We start from the raw sequence: 17,655 nt of genomic DNA on the forward strand, positions 1-17,655 counted from the left end.
GACTTGGAAAATCTAAACACAATGTATCTTTAGATGTTGTAATGCAGATGGATGGCTGAAGCATTGTGTGTCCCACACGGGAGCACACAACACAAGATAAAATCAGTAGTTTAGACTGCACAGAAAAGGGCATTATTAAAGTAGTCATATGATGTTTCTCAATATTTTCTTTCTTATCTGTATTACTAGGGAAGTAGAGTGGTGTGTTGGTGCCTTTCTGCCTGCATGGGTTCCCTCCAAGAGTCCAGAGACATGCGTGATAGATTAACCAGTTAAAACTGGCCAAAGGTGTGAATGGTTGTTTGTTTCTTTGCGTGTCCCCTGCACAGATTGTCAAACTGTAGAGAGTATACCCCACCTCTTGCATGAGAGGATGGATATATACTGTTGCAATAATGGATTTTCATACTATACATAGTCAAAGTTTCAAATAACAAGGTTAGCTTATGTACAAATAATCCCTAAGTAAGCCCCGCTCTAAATACTCAGATTTATTATTTATTTAGTTATTTCCACTCTTGGATCTGAATGGTGTCAAAGAAAGGGAATGTTCTCAATATGTTCGGGGAAAACAGCTCTGGCTGTGAGCACAGCAGTCCCACTCACCTCCTGTTCAAATCTTCTGTTTGCGGGTTAGGCAGAAGAAAGCTGGCTGCTGGCCTTTAAGAGAGATAGGCCAAAACTGCTAGTTTTAGACTGAGGCCAGTACGAGATAAATAAACAGAATTGTGAACAGTAAAGTCTGAAAAGAGTCCTGGAATTAAAAAATAATTCAAAAAGAGCAGTAACGCTGGACAAAGGCTGTCCATTTATACCATTTATTCATCATCATCATCATCTACAGTACGGGACTCCTCATATCTCCTGCTCATATCTATGACACATTAAACTGTTGTTATATAGTTAAGGGTGGTAGGAGTTTCTCTCACAGAGATGATGCACCGCAGCCTCTCTGGAAGTGTCAGTCGTCAAGTAGCAACGTTGTAATGATGTAAACAGTTCGACTCTGAGGCCATTCTTCCTCCAGCAGGCAGAAAAAACACAAACTCTTATAGGCACATAAAACTTCACCGATACTGATATATGTCTGTGACAGGCCAAATGATATATCTGCCTCGCTCTGCTCTACTGTTGATCCATCTCTAACAGGGCCATAGCATCATTCCAAGAGCCTGATTGTACTTTGATTGTTTCCAGCCCACTTCATGAGCGTGCGGTGTGCCTGCCAGTGCTGGTGGACTGAATCAGGACATAATGGGTTCATTAAAAATCGCCAAGACTGCTGGCATTGGAAAGAATGATTAGTGAGATAAGCAGGGCATATGAGCTTAATGGAACAAGAGGTGGCTCACCAAGATTAAAAGCCTTTTCCACATCACTGACGTTTTCCCTCCAATTCAGCAAATCACTTAATTGAAATTCTTTTAATTTTCTTTTTAATTTTCTTCTCAAAACTCCTCCTGGAATTGCAACCCCAAGATGAATGGTAGACTGAGGTATGGTGGTGAGACAAATTTTATTACACTTAAGTCATTCAGTGTGTCGTCTAGGAGCCTTTTTGACTCATTTATTACTGGAATATGAAATAATTTATCAAATATTAGAATAAACCTGGCAATACTTACTGACTCTACAAAAGTAAAATCATGCGGTGCCCTTGCTTTAAAGTCAAACCTTTGAAGTGAACAAAAATAAAGAAAAATATATAATGTCAAATTAAAGGAAACCCCCCCTCCCGATGATCCAGAGAGCCGTTACTAAATCCAAGGGCACCGATTAGTTGCAGAGTCATAACACAACCATAAAATCCAGACATCAAACATGTCAAGAACCTGCTAAGAGCCAGATTTCATGGCAATAGAGACAGGGAAATTGAAGGTTGGCTGCTGCCAGTCAAAAATGAGTGTGAGGGCTTTGTAGTGAGATACTCTGTCAAGAGCTGTGCAGCCTCTGTGGTTTGTAGCATGGGCCTTCAGAGAGGCTGCACAGAGGATGAGAGACATAAATAAGTCTCCTTTGTCAGAAGAAACCACAAAGCTGTCAGCTGCAGCCCTCGCAGGCCTACGATGCACAGGCTCAGTATCACCCCGAAAAAAGAGAAAAAAACACAACAACAAAAAACGATTTGTTGGTATGACTCAAATTGATGCTGCACTATGCTTGGACCATTTTAGAATCGGCTCGTATTGCAGTACGATGTCGATGAATGTCGTATAATGCAATACAGCTGGCTGGATTGTATATAATTATGCATATGTGCACGAACATACTGTACATTCAGGTAAAGGCTATACTTACACCTAATCCTGAATGACGTCTTTGTTAGCGCCATTAAAAGAGAAAGAAGAAAACTTCTCGCTGCTAAAACCAAATCACGAGCAGCCAATGAGCCCTCTGTTGGCAGCATGTTTAGACAATAGTATCCCTGAAGTCTCTGTGATTATGAGACAGGCTCAATCTGGGTACGGTCCAACCTCTGGCTGATGAAGGGAGAGAGCATGAATGGGGTCTGATCAGGTCATGTTGAGAGGACTCAAACAGCACAAAAAAACCTCAAAGCCTTCTAGAGATCCCCCTCAGTCTCTCTGTCAGAAGAGGATGAAAAGTGGCTGTGCTAAAGCTACCCGGTGCTCGTACTTTAATGTCATTCAGTTTGCCTCAACAGCGGCAAACACAAAGTGGGTAATTATTTTGCAGTTTGTAGTTTTTCTTTTTTTAAAATGAGGCTTGTGTAAATTGTTTTCTACAGTCTGGAGCCAGTGTTATATAAACAGTGTGCTATGAAAACATCAGAGGATATTAGATGCAAAGAGGATGTGTGAGAGACGGACGCCCAGTCTTGTTTAATGATATACAGGAAGAGAGGACAGCGTCTCAGTATAAGAGCTTGGCTGTGAATGTGACAGCACATTTAATGCCTGTAATGCTTTGAACTACACCATTCAGACCTTTTGCCTGACTATCTCTGATATAAGCTCAGTTCCCAAACAACAGCACAGGTGCTGATAAGAATCTTCGCTGCACTTAAGCAACAATATTAGACACGGGCACCCGGCTGATAACACTTAACACCCCACACTGATATTTGTCACAATATAATGTAGGTATCAACATATCAGCTTGATAACAGGCTTTTTTACCGGCTGACTATGAGTACTACAGACACTTCTAATTATTAACAATTTCAGTTCTCAGTATAATTGATATCATTATCAGCATACTCAGAGACCTCATTATTACATGTTACTCAGTAGATTATATATATATTGTTTGTCACCATGAATCCGTTTCATCTAAAGCTTGTTACTGCCTGTAGCATTTCCCAACGGACCAAAATGTTACTTACATTCTTTAAAAGTAAAAAAACAACAACAAAAAAACCTCTTTAAAAGTTAAAAAAGAAGCATTTTTACAAAATCTGCTGGGTGTATGTAAAGGAATTCATTGTCAAACATAATTTAAAGGTTCGCTCCTTTGATGTAATGTAACACATATACGCTATATGGATTTCTCAGTGATTCTTTTACTGCCTTTAATGCTGCAGTGTAAAAAAACCCATCATCGGCTTTTTATTTTTGTAACATTTCAAACAATTTTTACAGCAGCTAGCTAAAAAGTGACCGTGCAATGTAGCAGCAGTCTGTCTCAGCACCGAAGAAAAGAGATTCGACATTTAACTTACAACGCTTTTATAACACTGAATTTTCTACGAGGAAGGACAGATATCTGACAGAAAACTCTGGCATGAAAGTGCTGAGAAATCTCATAGCCAGACAGATATGCAAGATAATCAATAGAGTTCCCATTGGAGAATGAATGTCTGCAGCATAACCTCATTCTCTGAGAAAATCTCGTCTGCTCAGTTTGAGGTTTGCCCTCTTCGGATGAGAAAGTAGAATTACTGCGCATCAAAGGCAGAAAATTGTACCAGATTTGCTAGAATACTTTGGCTCTGTATCCTCCAGATTAGATTTGATGTCCATCAAAGCTTTTATGAAAAACTCTGTCTGTGGTGTTCACATTACCAAGTGAGTGTGCTTTTCATCCCCTAACTGTGAACAAATCTAATCCGATGACTTCACGAAGAGGTACATTTTCATTCCAGCAGTCAGGAGAGACTGTTAGGAGTGATTAAAAAAGTAGCTGCAAACCTAATTTATTTGTTGCAGAAACATGCTCGTGTTGGACATCGGTAATAAACAATGCATTAGGAGAAAGCTGAAGGTGAATCAAAGCAGAGATTTCTGTCTTGATTGTGCAGCATGTGCAAGCCAAATCCGTTGTTAAGGAGTCCAATGGGATGCTTTCACACACTACCCCCCCACAACCACTCCAGCCCACCTTTTATTCAGCGAAGAGGAAGTCATGAAAGCAGAAGACAAGTAAAAAAAAAAAACCTCATAGCTACGCCGCTTTAGTTATGCTGGTTGAGCAGGGACAGACTCTGGTGTACTGTCAAAGTTCAGCACATAAATAGTAATTCAGTGCTTCAGGCGAGGAGAACACAGGAGTGTACTGGGGACCACTCTACAGGACGACAGCTTCTTAACAGCCTCCACTGAATGAAAAATAGGAAACATAGAGAATACAGTGATGGGAAAAGGTTGGGCACATCAAATGCTCTCTATTACATCTGTGACGAGGAAGGAAAAGATCCTTTGTCAGCCGAGTAAATGAGAAAGAGGAGTTTAGACAGTTAAAAACAGTAATGAATACTCAGCCTTGAACTGCACAGATGGGCGTTGCAGATCAAATTTAGTCTTTTTTACTTATTTAAAACTGATATATAGTTCAGAATCCACATTAAAATGTTGGCACAACAGAACAATTTTGAGAGCTCTATACTCTTCAAGAGCGAAATTCGACGAGGTTCACACTGATTAGGCCCGAGCAAGGGAAAAGAAGCCGAGTGGATTCTACCAGTGCAAACAACTGAAATAAACAGCATTATGGAGCAGCAGAAAGGCAATATCAGAGATTGCCCTGAGAGAGCGTAATGGAAAAGGACTTGTTCTGTCACAGCCTCTCATGGTGATAGAATGCCACATGCTCCCTTCTGACAGTGTGATATTGGCTTGGCACGAGCTTGATGAATGCATCAGCCATAAGTCAGACAAACCCCAACCCTTCCTGGAACAGCACCCTCTAAGATGTTTATGCCAGGGTACAGAGGCAGACATTGTGTAATAGGACTGGAGCCATTGTCTGAAATAGGTTCATGGAAAGTGGGCATGCCCAATTCCAATTTTAACTATTATTTTGGATGGAAGGTTATTACTTTTTATAGTTGGCTGTTGCTTGGTAGACAGGATGGGCGTTTAGCTGGGGTGACTTTGCAGTACCCCACAGAGAACTAGCCAGACCTTCCTGGTGTTTGCTTGTGGCAGGTGGTGAAGTGAAAGAAAGAGGGGAAGAATGGGCGATGAAAAAAATGAGGGGCAACCTTTCCCTAGGCAGGTGATGACCCATCCCATACCACCTGGCTTCTTGCCAGGGTCAAGCAATTAATGCTGCCCTCCTTTGATTACTTTAGACAGCCTGAGGATACAGGAGGCCAGCGGATAGTGTCCGGTCCAGGAACGTTGCACAAGGCAAAGAGGAGACAGCTCTGAAGAAGGTTCAAGCTTGGGTCGCACTGTTAACATGCAAAGCTGTTATAAACATAAAAAAAATAGGCAGCTTTGCTTAATTATTTGCTCATTTGCATATTTATGTTGTATAAACACACTGTGACGGAGCTTCATCAACCTTTGTTTTTACTTCTCTGCAGTCACACAATTCACAAAACAAATCACAAATTTCACAGAAAATGTTGTAAAACTTTTCGTAACAGGTAACTGTGAGATGGGATGTTGAGATCTAGGATTTTTTATTTTTGTTGACAAGAACAGTGAGCACATAAAATCTTCCACCATCCAAATTGTGGTCCCAGAGCCTTCATGCAGCTTCCCGCTCTATCTATCACCTATTTTACCATTCTGTACCATGTTGCTGAGACTGATTTCTGTAGCCCTGTCGAGTTACAGCATGCACCACTCCTCTTGCTTTGCTGGTTGAGGACCCACAGAAACAGATTTCTCTGTCCATCCCCACTATGGAGATGTTCAACAACAGTCACACACCTGGATAATTTCAATATTCAAAGGCACGACATCATCGCATCATGATCTACCCATAGCTTTCTCCATCTTTCCTTCTTTCTGCTGCCCAAAGAAAGCTTACTGTAGGGATTAGCTCCACCGAACTCAGCATGACTCGAACTAAATCACGCTGTCAACCTTTAACACAACTTTGAAGAGCACCGACACCCTTTTCCGCTTAACCGAATCAATTGGCCATTGCTGAAAAAAATTACCTTGTTAGTCTTATCTTGAATATCCTTGTGTATACTCCTGCTTTGCAAAAGATTTAAATGTAGGTTTATTTAACAGAATCCACCAGAAAAGACAAGCGACTGAGACACAGGCAAACTATTTGTGAGGCCAGTTGATTCAGTTTGAAATTCTGTTATACCTATAGACTCGATGGGGACGCGTGTGACATGACATATGCAATCATTAGATCTTCTGCCATCTCTCTAAATGTGGCAAACCTTATTTCAGAATACAACCTTGGGCTAAAAAGTGCCCTGATCAAGTAATTTATGCTTAGAAATAAAACATTGACTTTCAAATGCACCACCGCCTGAAGCCAGGCTTTGAGGCTGATTTGATCCCCCTTTGAGATGGTGAGAGATATGGCCCATTCCCCCTAATCACATGCCAGAGACTGTGCAATCACACAGCAACAGCTAAAGTAATCACTGTGGTGGTCTCCACCCTCCTCCCTGAACCGAGCCCCAATCCTACAACATCGGTAGCACTGGGAAGGCCTGCTTATGTGATGCTCATACAGAAACGGACACACAGCTGCCTGTAGAACTGGACCCCAATACTCACAGTGAGAGCGTGTTTGTTGATGGGATGGTGGATAATGACTAGCTGTGAATGGCGAAAGAGCAGTGAACTCATGCAGCTACAAATATTTGAACAAGAAGGTTGAACATTGTTAGGTGCTTAGCTCTTGCCTTTCAGCGTCTGAACCCTCGACTAAATGCTGCAGTACATTAACTCACATGTTGCCACATGGTGCAAGCAACCAATGTCCAGCGTCTTTTATTTCTTTCATGATAGTTTTTAAGACAATGCTTTTGTTTATAGAACATAATACATAAGTATGCTAATACGAAAAAAAGAAAGCATACCAACCTGATAACTACAAACAGTTAAGCTGCTGAAATTGATTAGCTTACTGAGTACAAATCAGCCATCTTTCTCTTCTTCTGGTAGTTGGGTAATGATGTTGCTTACTGTATCAAAGCAAGGTGTGTTTGCTATATTTAATTATGGACTATTATGCCTTGCTACATCTCAGAACTTTTAAAATTTGCATGCTCCTCCTCCAAATATAATTGGTAGATGAACTGGTATTTAAATTGTGCTTTTCTACACTAAACCAACACTCAAAGCCCTTTTAATTACAAGCCACACTCATGCTGTGATGAATGTATTTTGGACAACTGGTCCTTTGTCTTGCCCAAGGATAGTTAGACATCAAGCCAACAACCTTCCAACTGGCAGACGGCCCGCACCACCTCCATATATATAGATGCCCCCCAAATATAGTGAACGTACTGTATATACTTACACTGAGTTGCAGGAGATAATGAACTGCTTAAATAATATGTATTCCATTAACATCTGATTTTAAGAATTCAGACTTGCTATATACAATGCAAATGCATGCAACTGTTTTACAAGTTGGATGCTTTACTGTCCACATCCACTTCATAACCAAGTGTTTACAAGTTTCTTTTGCAGTATCGGCGCACACTTCGTTACAGAAGCAATGCTAAGCAAGGTTATTTGTGTGTTCCAGACTTCATGGCTCAGTATCAGCACTAGTGAGTGAGAGGACAGTGGAGTAGTCACAGTGTTTCCCATCCTTTTCTGCAGGTCACAGATAGACTACGTAATTATCGTCTGTAATGAGCATTCTTGTGACAACACAGCCGACGATTTTGTTGTTGTTGTTTTTGTTGTCGTCTGAATTTGCAGTACACGACCCGGCTTACTCCTAACACTGCAAACACACATACACAGACAAAGCACCTCCACGGTAAAGGTCTCCATGCTTCAGCATGGGGCGCCATGGTGTAAAATTGTCTTCAAATAGAGCGAATGAACTACTTGGACTTTGATGAGTCTCCTGTCCTCCTCTGAACCAATAGCTCGACCCACTCTTGCTTTATCACGGTGTGCCAGCCTACCGCTATCTGCGCTACACTAAATCAATTAGCATGTCATTAAGATAGCTTGTTCCAGCACAGTAAGCATGGAGTGGCACTACAGTATCTACAGGACCAGAAAGAGCTGAATTCAGAGGGCATCATATCTTACTGTCCATGTGTCAGAGTGCAGTGGGCTGTGTTTATTGGTGGGCTCGGTGCATGTGTAAAAGAGCACCTGGTTATGGAAGACGTCAGTTTCCAACTTCAAAAACATTGAGGGCTTTCTAGTCGTGCATAAAGAGTTAACATTGTTTTAAGCCTCAGAAATAGGTAGAGCCCATAAAGACAAGTGTGCATTATTGCAGAAGGTGCTACTTGTTAATAAGTTCTGTAATCTGCATTAACGGCCACGGCGATTTAAGTACTTAAGTCGTCACAAACAGCTTATCCATTACTTTCTGAGTGAGATGCAATCAATTCTGTGAGTAGAGTAGAGCTATATTTATTCTTTTATTATTCGTTTGACTCTAAGTGGGGACAGAACATTAATGGAGAATTCAATATTAATCTCCCTCAGTACAGAAAACTCTCAGTCATCTTGCATCAGATACTAAGGTGATCATTCTGCAATTACCAGGAGTAAAGCAACACCTTGGTCTTTGGGCAGAGATAAAGATGATAGGCTTAATCCTCATTCGTGCAGAAAAAGGATTTCTCTCTGATGGTAAGAGCTTCATGCAACCGTTTAGATAAACACTGAAAATACAGTAACATTTGATCTTCATAATAAACTTTTTTTTAAAAATCCCTGACAGCGAGAGGACTTTATCAAAGCTGCGGCTCGCTCTGCAGATAACAGAGCTAAAAGCAAAAGATGTAAAAATTAACTTTGAAGAGTGTCGGTTTACAAACTGAATGTATCATCTTAAATCTATTTAAACACTGAAGCTAGGAGTATATAACTTCACCAACCTGAGGTCAAGGGAATCAAAGGGCACACGCCATATTATCCAGAGTGAGTGAGATAATAAAATTGTCAGATCATAAAAGCCATAAAAGATCCATTCTACTGCCGTGGTCCAAATAGCTGCCACTAATGTATTAGACTACATGGTATGCATTAGCACTGGTGCCAGTAAAGTAATTCTCTCAGAGAGAAAACTATTAAGGCATTCATATACTCACTCTAAAGCATTTTCCCGGGAAAATCTGCAGGTGTTTGACAGACACGCATAGAGGAGGAATGCTTTTCTCGGAGGTCAAGCTGAGCTCCTCCATCCACACGAGACAGTATATCATGTGGATGCAGAATTGAGTGGTTAGGCATGTTCTTCTGATCAGGCCGTGTCTCCCTGATGCTCCCAGTCACAGCAAACAATTCAAAGGGGCTAGACGCTGACTTCAAAAGACCACGCTGGCTTTGAACACTATGCCAGTTGCACAGCCCACCAGTGGCACATCAGCATCCTCAAGGCATGCAGGGAGCAAATTTGAGCAAATCACCATCGACTACAGATGCATCATTTGGCAAAGAGTTTTCACTGGATACCAGACAATAAAAAAACACCATGAAGAGGCAATGCAGCAACATAGAGCTCAAGTACCACCCCACTTAGTAGCAGCTTTTGCTTCAATTGCTCTTGGGTCTCAAAGTATTTTCTCATAAAGGGCTTTGTTCATAACTTGAAGCTGAAATGACTGTTTCTGCTGTATTTTCTTTGGCTCTTATTCAAATGGATATCGAGGCCCATAATGTGCCTATTTTTTCCTTCATTATATGATATGTAAACAAGACTAATATATACACATACATGTAGACACAAACAACACTAACATCATTATTCAGCCTGTCTTTCACACACTGAATGAAAGCTTATTGATATCGGTGATTTTGATAAAGAAGTTGGTATTATCTTATTATAAAAAAGCTCAAATTTCTCACAACCGATAAAGCGATCATTTATTTTAAATCTGTTCCCCTGTTTCAGCCTTTTAGAAAGTCGAATAAAATGGATCTTCTCTGATATTTTAAAAAAAAAAGCTGACTGGATGAGGCTAATGGAACGAAAACTCTGTCTAGATTTTTTTGGTCTCTCTTTTGGGGAATTCATTACCATCATAACTGTCACGTATAGGAGACAACAAGCAAGCACCATATATTTAATATACTGTCTGCTTACCCAGCATGCCAGATAAAAATGGTCGCAACGTTTAGATTTTCTAAATACGAACCACACAATATAGCCATCGTAACAGCAACCATCCATCTTATTCAACCGAATGACAATGAACGCCTCAAAGTTGACATGTTGCAGCTCCATCTGCCAAAACCCAGACAGGCTCCTAAGCTGATACGCATTCACGCAGAAAACCACAACCATACAAAGCATACAAAATATTGCATTTATTCGTAACAGACACTTGACATTTGTCACAGAGTCTACAGCCTTAGCTTGAGATGGAATTTATTATCAGGTGTCTTAAATGACAAATGCTACTAAGGTAAACAGATCATTGACAGAACAGGAAATAGGATGTAAACACCTGTTTTGGGAGCATCATTGGCACAGTGGAGTGCTTAATACTAAAGCCCAAACCAGAGTAATGTTGAAAGGTGAAATCTCTACACATCAATTCTGTCCTGAGCAGCACAGTGCAGCAGAGCTTATTACAGACTCTCAATCTGTCTCAAGTGTTCAGACTATGTCAGTAATGCTGGGCTGCGGGGCCCTCGAAACGCTTCATTAAAAAGCTTGGCTATCCAGAGCACATCCGTGGCAGCCAAATAAAGTGTCAGACCGCATTTTTCATCTGCAGATTAAACCTATGTAAGCCTGAATTAAACCAAATTAGATCTGAAAATGAGAAATAAACCAAAGCCAGATGAGTGGAGAGGCATGTCTGCTGTGAGCCGGGGGGAAACCGCTCAAAGGCCATATGGAGGAGTGGGTCTCTAGGATGTCACTGCCTTGGACCCTTATGTACTTTTTGAAGTCATTAGAGCTTTATGGTCTGTTGTTTACAAATACAAATTCTGTTTCATTAATTCACATGGAATATATGGGGAAGCAGGGACTGAGCCCCTTATTCTTTCATCTGTTATGATCTAAAGAATCAGTTCAGCACTCAAGTATCTCTAGATTAAAGGATCTGTTCTCCCTGACCACATTGAGGCTGTTTATTCCTCCACAATGGAAGTCTAGGTGCTTTCAAGAGTGAGTTTCAATCTCGAATTGGGGCCTTTGTGTGTGGCTGAGTGCATTAGGGCTACACTTTGCTGGCCCGGTAGATAAACTTTCTGTTAATCAATCACACAGTGTCCCGTTCTTTGTTTTCTTTTCATTCTATCTTCCCATCAAGCCCTGCACACACCCAAACATACACACACACCGTACACACACAAAGTCTTCTGCCACCTGACGTTACTGTCTTCTCAGACTTCTATGTGGACAATTACAGATCAATAGCTGCTTGTGACTAAAACCTGCCAGATTCGAATGCCTATAAACTGGTTGCTGTCTACACTTTTACCCTGGCCACGTTAGACGCTCAGCCAACCCACTGTGCTAAAATTCAGCCACACGGTATCTTCTACAAAACATGGCCCCGAGATGACTTGATTCTGTAGACGCCTACAACACAGACTGAGCGTACAGAGCTGGAGATGAGCCGGCATCGCATGCAACTTTGCACACAACCTCTGGATTGCCTTTGAAGCGAAACTGAGAAAGCGAAACTTGTAGAATACTGTACTTTCAAGACTTTGATTGAAAATGTCTTTACGCATGGTAAACAACTGCCCATTCACAATTTTCGAGTTGACAGCACCTAAAAACTGAATCATGTCAATTATCAATCATGCCAACACTGGGTGTGTCTATTGAGTAAATGTTACAGTGATAAATTGCTTTTCTAAACATAGAAAGAGGTATTCATCTTAAGATTTACTGCACTTCAAAACGCTCACATGCTTTTCCTTTGAGCATTGAGAATTCTATTAGACATGTATTTGGATTCTTCCTGAGCTCTTCAAACAAACAAAATAAAAAAAACATAATCACATCATGCATCCTTCTTTGTGGTACACGATGATTAACAAAACGGCAGGCAACCGTGAATGAATCTGAATCTGCAAGGAAGCCCTCCTGTGCACGTCCATGTTATGCTGTGCTTCTGGGTAAAATATATCGCTATATTCTCCCAGATCTTATTAAAAGATCACTTTTGGTTTAGTTAGAGTTGAAGATCTACAGACTGTGCTCACAGTTTTGCCAAATACTGCTAAGGGAAGCCTCCGCAGATGTCTCTCACGCCCCCTCCATCACTTGTAAAACATTTCAAACTTGTATGTGGAACATCACGACTACGAAAGTCAGCTTTGAACATTAGCTTGTTATTTACAGTCAGCAATAACCTGGTGGAAATCTTCTTTCTGCCAGAGGCTTGATGGATTCCCCAACTACATGCTACAGGAATCATCAGGCAGCGCGCAAGTGCACAACAACGGCAAAATAATCAAGCAAGTCCGTATCGTTTGGCTGCTTGTTGAGAACATCCATAATACCAGCTGAAGGATGCTGCAGCACATCAAGCTGTGAGTTCTATAAAACACCTCAATCCAAAGTGACAGATATAAACAGTACCACAGTAAACAGAGACGACCCCCAAAGGTTAGCATCACTCACTGACTCACAAGCTGGCAAATGTTCTGCAAAGTCTTAAACAGTCTCCTGACAACTACAAATTTTTTTATCATCGTGGACTAAATATATATTAATCTGTTAAATATCACTTGAAAGTCACGATGCATGTAAACCACCGCCATAAAAGCCACATGCAGCTATCTCCTGAGTTATTATTTTACAACAGTCTCATGGATTTTGACCCTATTAATTAGTACTAACACATTAGCAATTAATAAAGTACTTTATAAAGGCGATAGCACCCTGGGTGAAGAACTTAAAATTTCACAAAACAAGATTACAACTTGATAATCGGTTCCTATCTGACATCAAGTCCACAGTGTGTTGAAAGCGTGAAGTAGGAGCTCTGTCAGCGAGCATATCAGTGTTTTTCTCAGCGAGTAAAATAACCTTGGCGGTAAAGATTTTTCTTGCAAATGTGGCATACATTTTAGCTCTGCACAATGCAAATGGATGCATTACGGTCATTGCAAATGACAAGAGACGCAACAGATAAAAATTGAAGATGATTGTCTGCTTTCAAGATTTTACCGTTCGTTTAAGATAAACGTGTGAATTTGTGTTTTTGACCAGAGAAATGTGGTAGTGCAGCAGATCTGCATCTGAGCCTTCAGTTCTTGGAAGGCGTGATTATAATTTATCTAAAACAAATAACAATTTGAGATTATTCCATCTGATGTGTTTATGTTCTTCTGGGTTTGACAGCTCGTCCCAGCACTGACCAATTAAACAGTCAACAGACCATTTAAGACCCGATTAGACACAGACTGGCTTTTAATTTGATATGCATGCAGACCAAGCAAGGCAGGTGGATAAGATGTCTGTCTGAAACAGAGACGCATGACAATTGGAGTTCAGTGTTTCTGCTGTGGTCCAATCATCTCAGGTCACAGCAAATCGGCGAACGTGAGAAATAGGCGGTTACTTCACAAATGAGGAAGTGACCTCAGATCGACAACATGAATCATGCAGGCGTGTCCTACCTTATCAGGATTGTCTTCGATCCAGCGTTTTACTGTTTTCAAAGCAATGTCAGCTGCAGGCTCATTGGGAAAGCCTAGACATAAAAAAGGAAAACAAAAAAAAAGTGTCAATACCTGTTGTATACAACATGCAGATACCAGAGGGAGACAAAAACAGACAGGCAAACAAACAGAAACGGATATCTCCAAAGGTAATGGCATTTCTCCTTAAATCAATAGAAAGCAGCACAATCTGCTCGGCACTGGCAGATGAGCACAGCTGACCGTTCAACTGCTGTAGAAGTTTGTTGCCAGATGCAGGGTGAAAAGAAGTGCTATTTTTGGAGGGTGAGGAGAGCAAATACAAGCTACATGTAAAGACACATCTGCAAGCATCTGGAAGTATAAAGCCCTATTCAAGCCCTCACTTCAAGCAGAACTGATTAAGATTTTGTCTTGATGGGGACAATTACACTTAGACGTATGAACTTTTAAGCGATTTTATTTTACCCGCATGCCAGAGTAACCATAAAGGCAGCGTGCCTAACAAGCAATGTGGTTGTATTAACAACAACTGTGCGAGCTGTTGTGATTGTATCGATGGAAAAAAAAGATTGTAACTTTATTAATTTTTAATAAGGGAAGGCTTTGCTAGATGCTGATCTCAGGATCATTTGCTTCCACTGTAGACAACTTACCAAGTGCAAACAATTAGAATGAGCTATTGACTATAAAACCCTTCGGGCCAGCCTTGCTAAGAGCTAAAGAGTAGACAGTATATGTCAGGCGGCGGCTGTGTGAAGGCAAGAGAGGACCCAAATGCACGGCTCTAGACACACGGGGATGAACTCAAAGGCCGGTCTTTATTAACAGGAACATAAGAAGTCATACAAAACTATACTGGGAGCAACTAAAAGCTGAGGCGCTGGGAAGACACGGAAAATGCACACAACCTAGAGGGACGACGCAACACAGAACAAAGGGACACTCTGACATAAATACACAGAAGGTAACGAGGGAAGTGGGAACACACGGGGAACACAGCTGAAGACAATTACTCATGGCCGAGCAGGGAGGACACGAAACTGACGATACTGACACCAAGATGTGGACCTTAAACACAACACAGTACACAGAGATGAGCACGGAGAGAGAGAGGCAGAGAGAGAGGCAGAGAAGAAGGATGAATACGAGGGGATGAGGAGAACACAGAACACATAGGATGGGAACACGGTACCAGAGCAAACACCACAATAAAAACATGGACACAGGGGGAATCCAAATACCAAACCAAACAATCCAATGGACATAAGAAACAAAATACAAAACTACAGAAAAACTAAGAACACTGGGTCAAAATGACCCAGGACCATGACAGTATATGCCATTACCAAAAGAGCTGACAATCTGCTATAGAGCAGTGTTTCAGCTCTCTTCATTTCAAAGTAATAATAATTGAGTTTGTTTGTCTGTGTCGTTCACACTACTTGACTCAGGCACATTGATTTTAGATCCTCTGCACAAATGCACAAGTTAGTTTGCTGCTCTGTGAGTACAACCTTTACAGTTCAGTATGTCTAATTCAAAGACCACAAGCTAACAGATAAACACAGCTTAATTTTTTCAGTCACAGTGACCCTCTTCAAGATTAAAAACTAGTCGCTCATCTATTGTACAACCCCTGACCTCTGTAAGGCACAACAGGTTATGGGAGACGGTGTCATAGTCTAACGAAAGAGGTCAGGAATTCAATTTCAACCCACATAAACTGATACAAGGGCCAAGCCATTCTTGTAGCCTGCCGGGTATTGAACATGCCACATTTTCAAACACTGTTCCTGTCCTGGGTCATTGCCATGACTGTAGTGCGCTATGACCTATGAAACAGCCTTATAAGCACTGCAACAACCTTTATTTATTATTATTATTATTATTATTATTATTATTATTATTATTATTATTATTATTATTATTATTATTAACCTTTAATCATTTAAGTCAGATGTAAAGAAAAATTAAAAGCCAGAAATCGCTAACCTTACATTTCCTCTACTCTTTCATCGCACTCTCTCAGACCACCTGCTGTCACAGTTTCTCAATAACTATTCTCTAAATGCTTCACATCAACTGCCTTGACAGTCAAGATATAGTGTGCAGTGCTTTAACCCTACCACCTTCACCCATCTGACTGCTGCTGATGTCTCTTTTCCTTACTGCTTCTCTTTCCCTCCCCTTCCACAGCTTGACAGGAGTGGCCGAATTACACCGAGGAGAGAAGAGGGGTTGACTCGCTGCCGAGCCCTTGCTGAGCTCCTGTTCAAGCTCTGGGTGAAGCAAGATGTGAGCTGCATACCGGCCAGCAGTGACAGCCAGTCTGCTTCTATGGCTCTGTTAGACAGTGTCTGCAGACAGTGCACAGCCCCGTTCACAGCTCCTGTCCTTCAAAAGATGCCCCGAGAGCTGTGTGCTCAGAACCTAATCCAGAATGCCAAATTGGTCTGCAGGTCACCTGGCTCTCCCTGTCTCCCAAGCACACTTAACCTTTCCAGTGATATAATTTCTTTTTTGTTTAAATGTTACCTTTTGGAAAAGTGCTACCACACCTATGAAGGAGTAACAACAGATCAAGTAACACAAGCCAACAGATGTGTAGATGACAAGAAAGCTTAAAAAAATAGATCCACAAAGAAAACACCAGCTGTTTAGGAAACCGCAGGAGAAAAAAGAGAGGTGTCGGAGAAGTAGAACACAAACAAATGAAACAAATAAGTAAATTGTTAAAATTGTAAATAACTGCCTTTGTGCTCTAGCTCTATTCATCTTAAGAGAGAGATAAACAGGCACACATTATATTTGGAGCTAAAAACAGGTCTAAATCTCGATAATAGTACATGCTGGTCACCAGAAGTGTGGATGGCACTGAGTACATTTAATCTATTCTATGTGGAGTTTCTACAAATGCTTTATTGATTCGAGAGCTATACCTATTAATCATAGCGGAGAAGAAAAGAGGGGCAGAGAGAGCAGTTAGCTGGAGAAATAATGAAAACAGTAACAGGAAGGTGAAATGATAGACTTGGTAGTCTATGTTGGACAGAGATTTAGATGGAAAGCCTGTAAAAGGTGTCAGAGCAGCTGAGGGCAGCCTGGCAGAACGACCCTGCTCAACTGCAACATCAAGGTCAATGGCAGCATTTCGAGAGCTCTCTCATCATTTGTCTCCTTCTGCAACTTTTAACTTTCACCACCTCTCCTCTCTTTGTCCATTTCAGCCTGGCCACGTACGTTGAAACGGCGAGACAGAAAAACTCTCGGTCCACACGTCCAAAAGAGTCTCTCTCAGACCTGCGAGTCACAGCAGGAGTGACAACCCCGCTTCCTGAATGATGTTCAGCTCTGACTCTTTTATATGCTCAAGTACGCACAAAATGACAGAGTTCAGTGTTTTACTTCTCCATCTTCTCCTTTCAACACCTCCTTCTCATTTTTTTTGCCATTTGCTGTGTTGAGAGTTCGGGAAAAACCAATCTGTCAGGTGGCGGGCAGCTGGCGTCGGGCGCAGTGATGGTGGGCCCTCCAGGGTCCCCGCTCTACTTGGCTCGGCTCTCACCTATGCTGGGAATATGCTCGGCTTTGGGAGATTTGTCTTAGTGAGGTGCACTAATGGGATATGTGCAGCACAGCGCCGCTGATGAGGGCTCAGGTGGCGCAGTGTTATTTC

The 17,655-nt window shown here is 41.4% G+C and overlaps 1 protein-coding gene across 2 annotated transcripts in view; it reads right to left on the bottom strand.

Moving 5' to 3' along the window:
- macrod2 (mono-ADP ribosylhydrolase 2) overlaps positions 1 to 17,655 on the bottom strand; it is a 423,775-nt gene that overhangs the window by 81,008 nt on the left and 325,112 nt on the right. For both annotated transcript variants that reach the window (XM_085428548.1, XM_085428549.1), the window contains one exon: positions 13,956 to 14,029. In XM_085428548.1, coding sequence (XP_085284674.1) covers positions 13,956 to 14,029 — 74 coding nt within the window. The remainder of the gene's footprint in view (positions 1 to 13,955; positions 14,030 to 17,655) is intronic.

Source organism: Rhamphochromis longiceps, linkage group LG13, assembly GCF_057381845.1.
Source record: "Rhamphochromis longiceps isolate RC_006_pf linkage group LG13, R_longiceps_female_GT1.1, whole genome shotgun sequence".
In the NCBI taxonomy this organism is placed as follows: Eukaryota; Metazoa; Chordata; class Actinopteri; order Cichliformes; family Cichlidae; genus Rhamphochromis; species Rhamphochromis longiceps.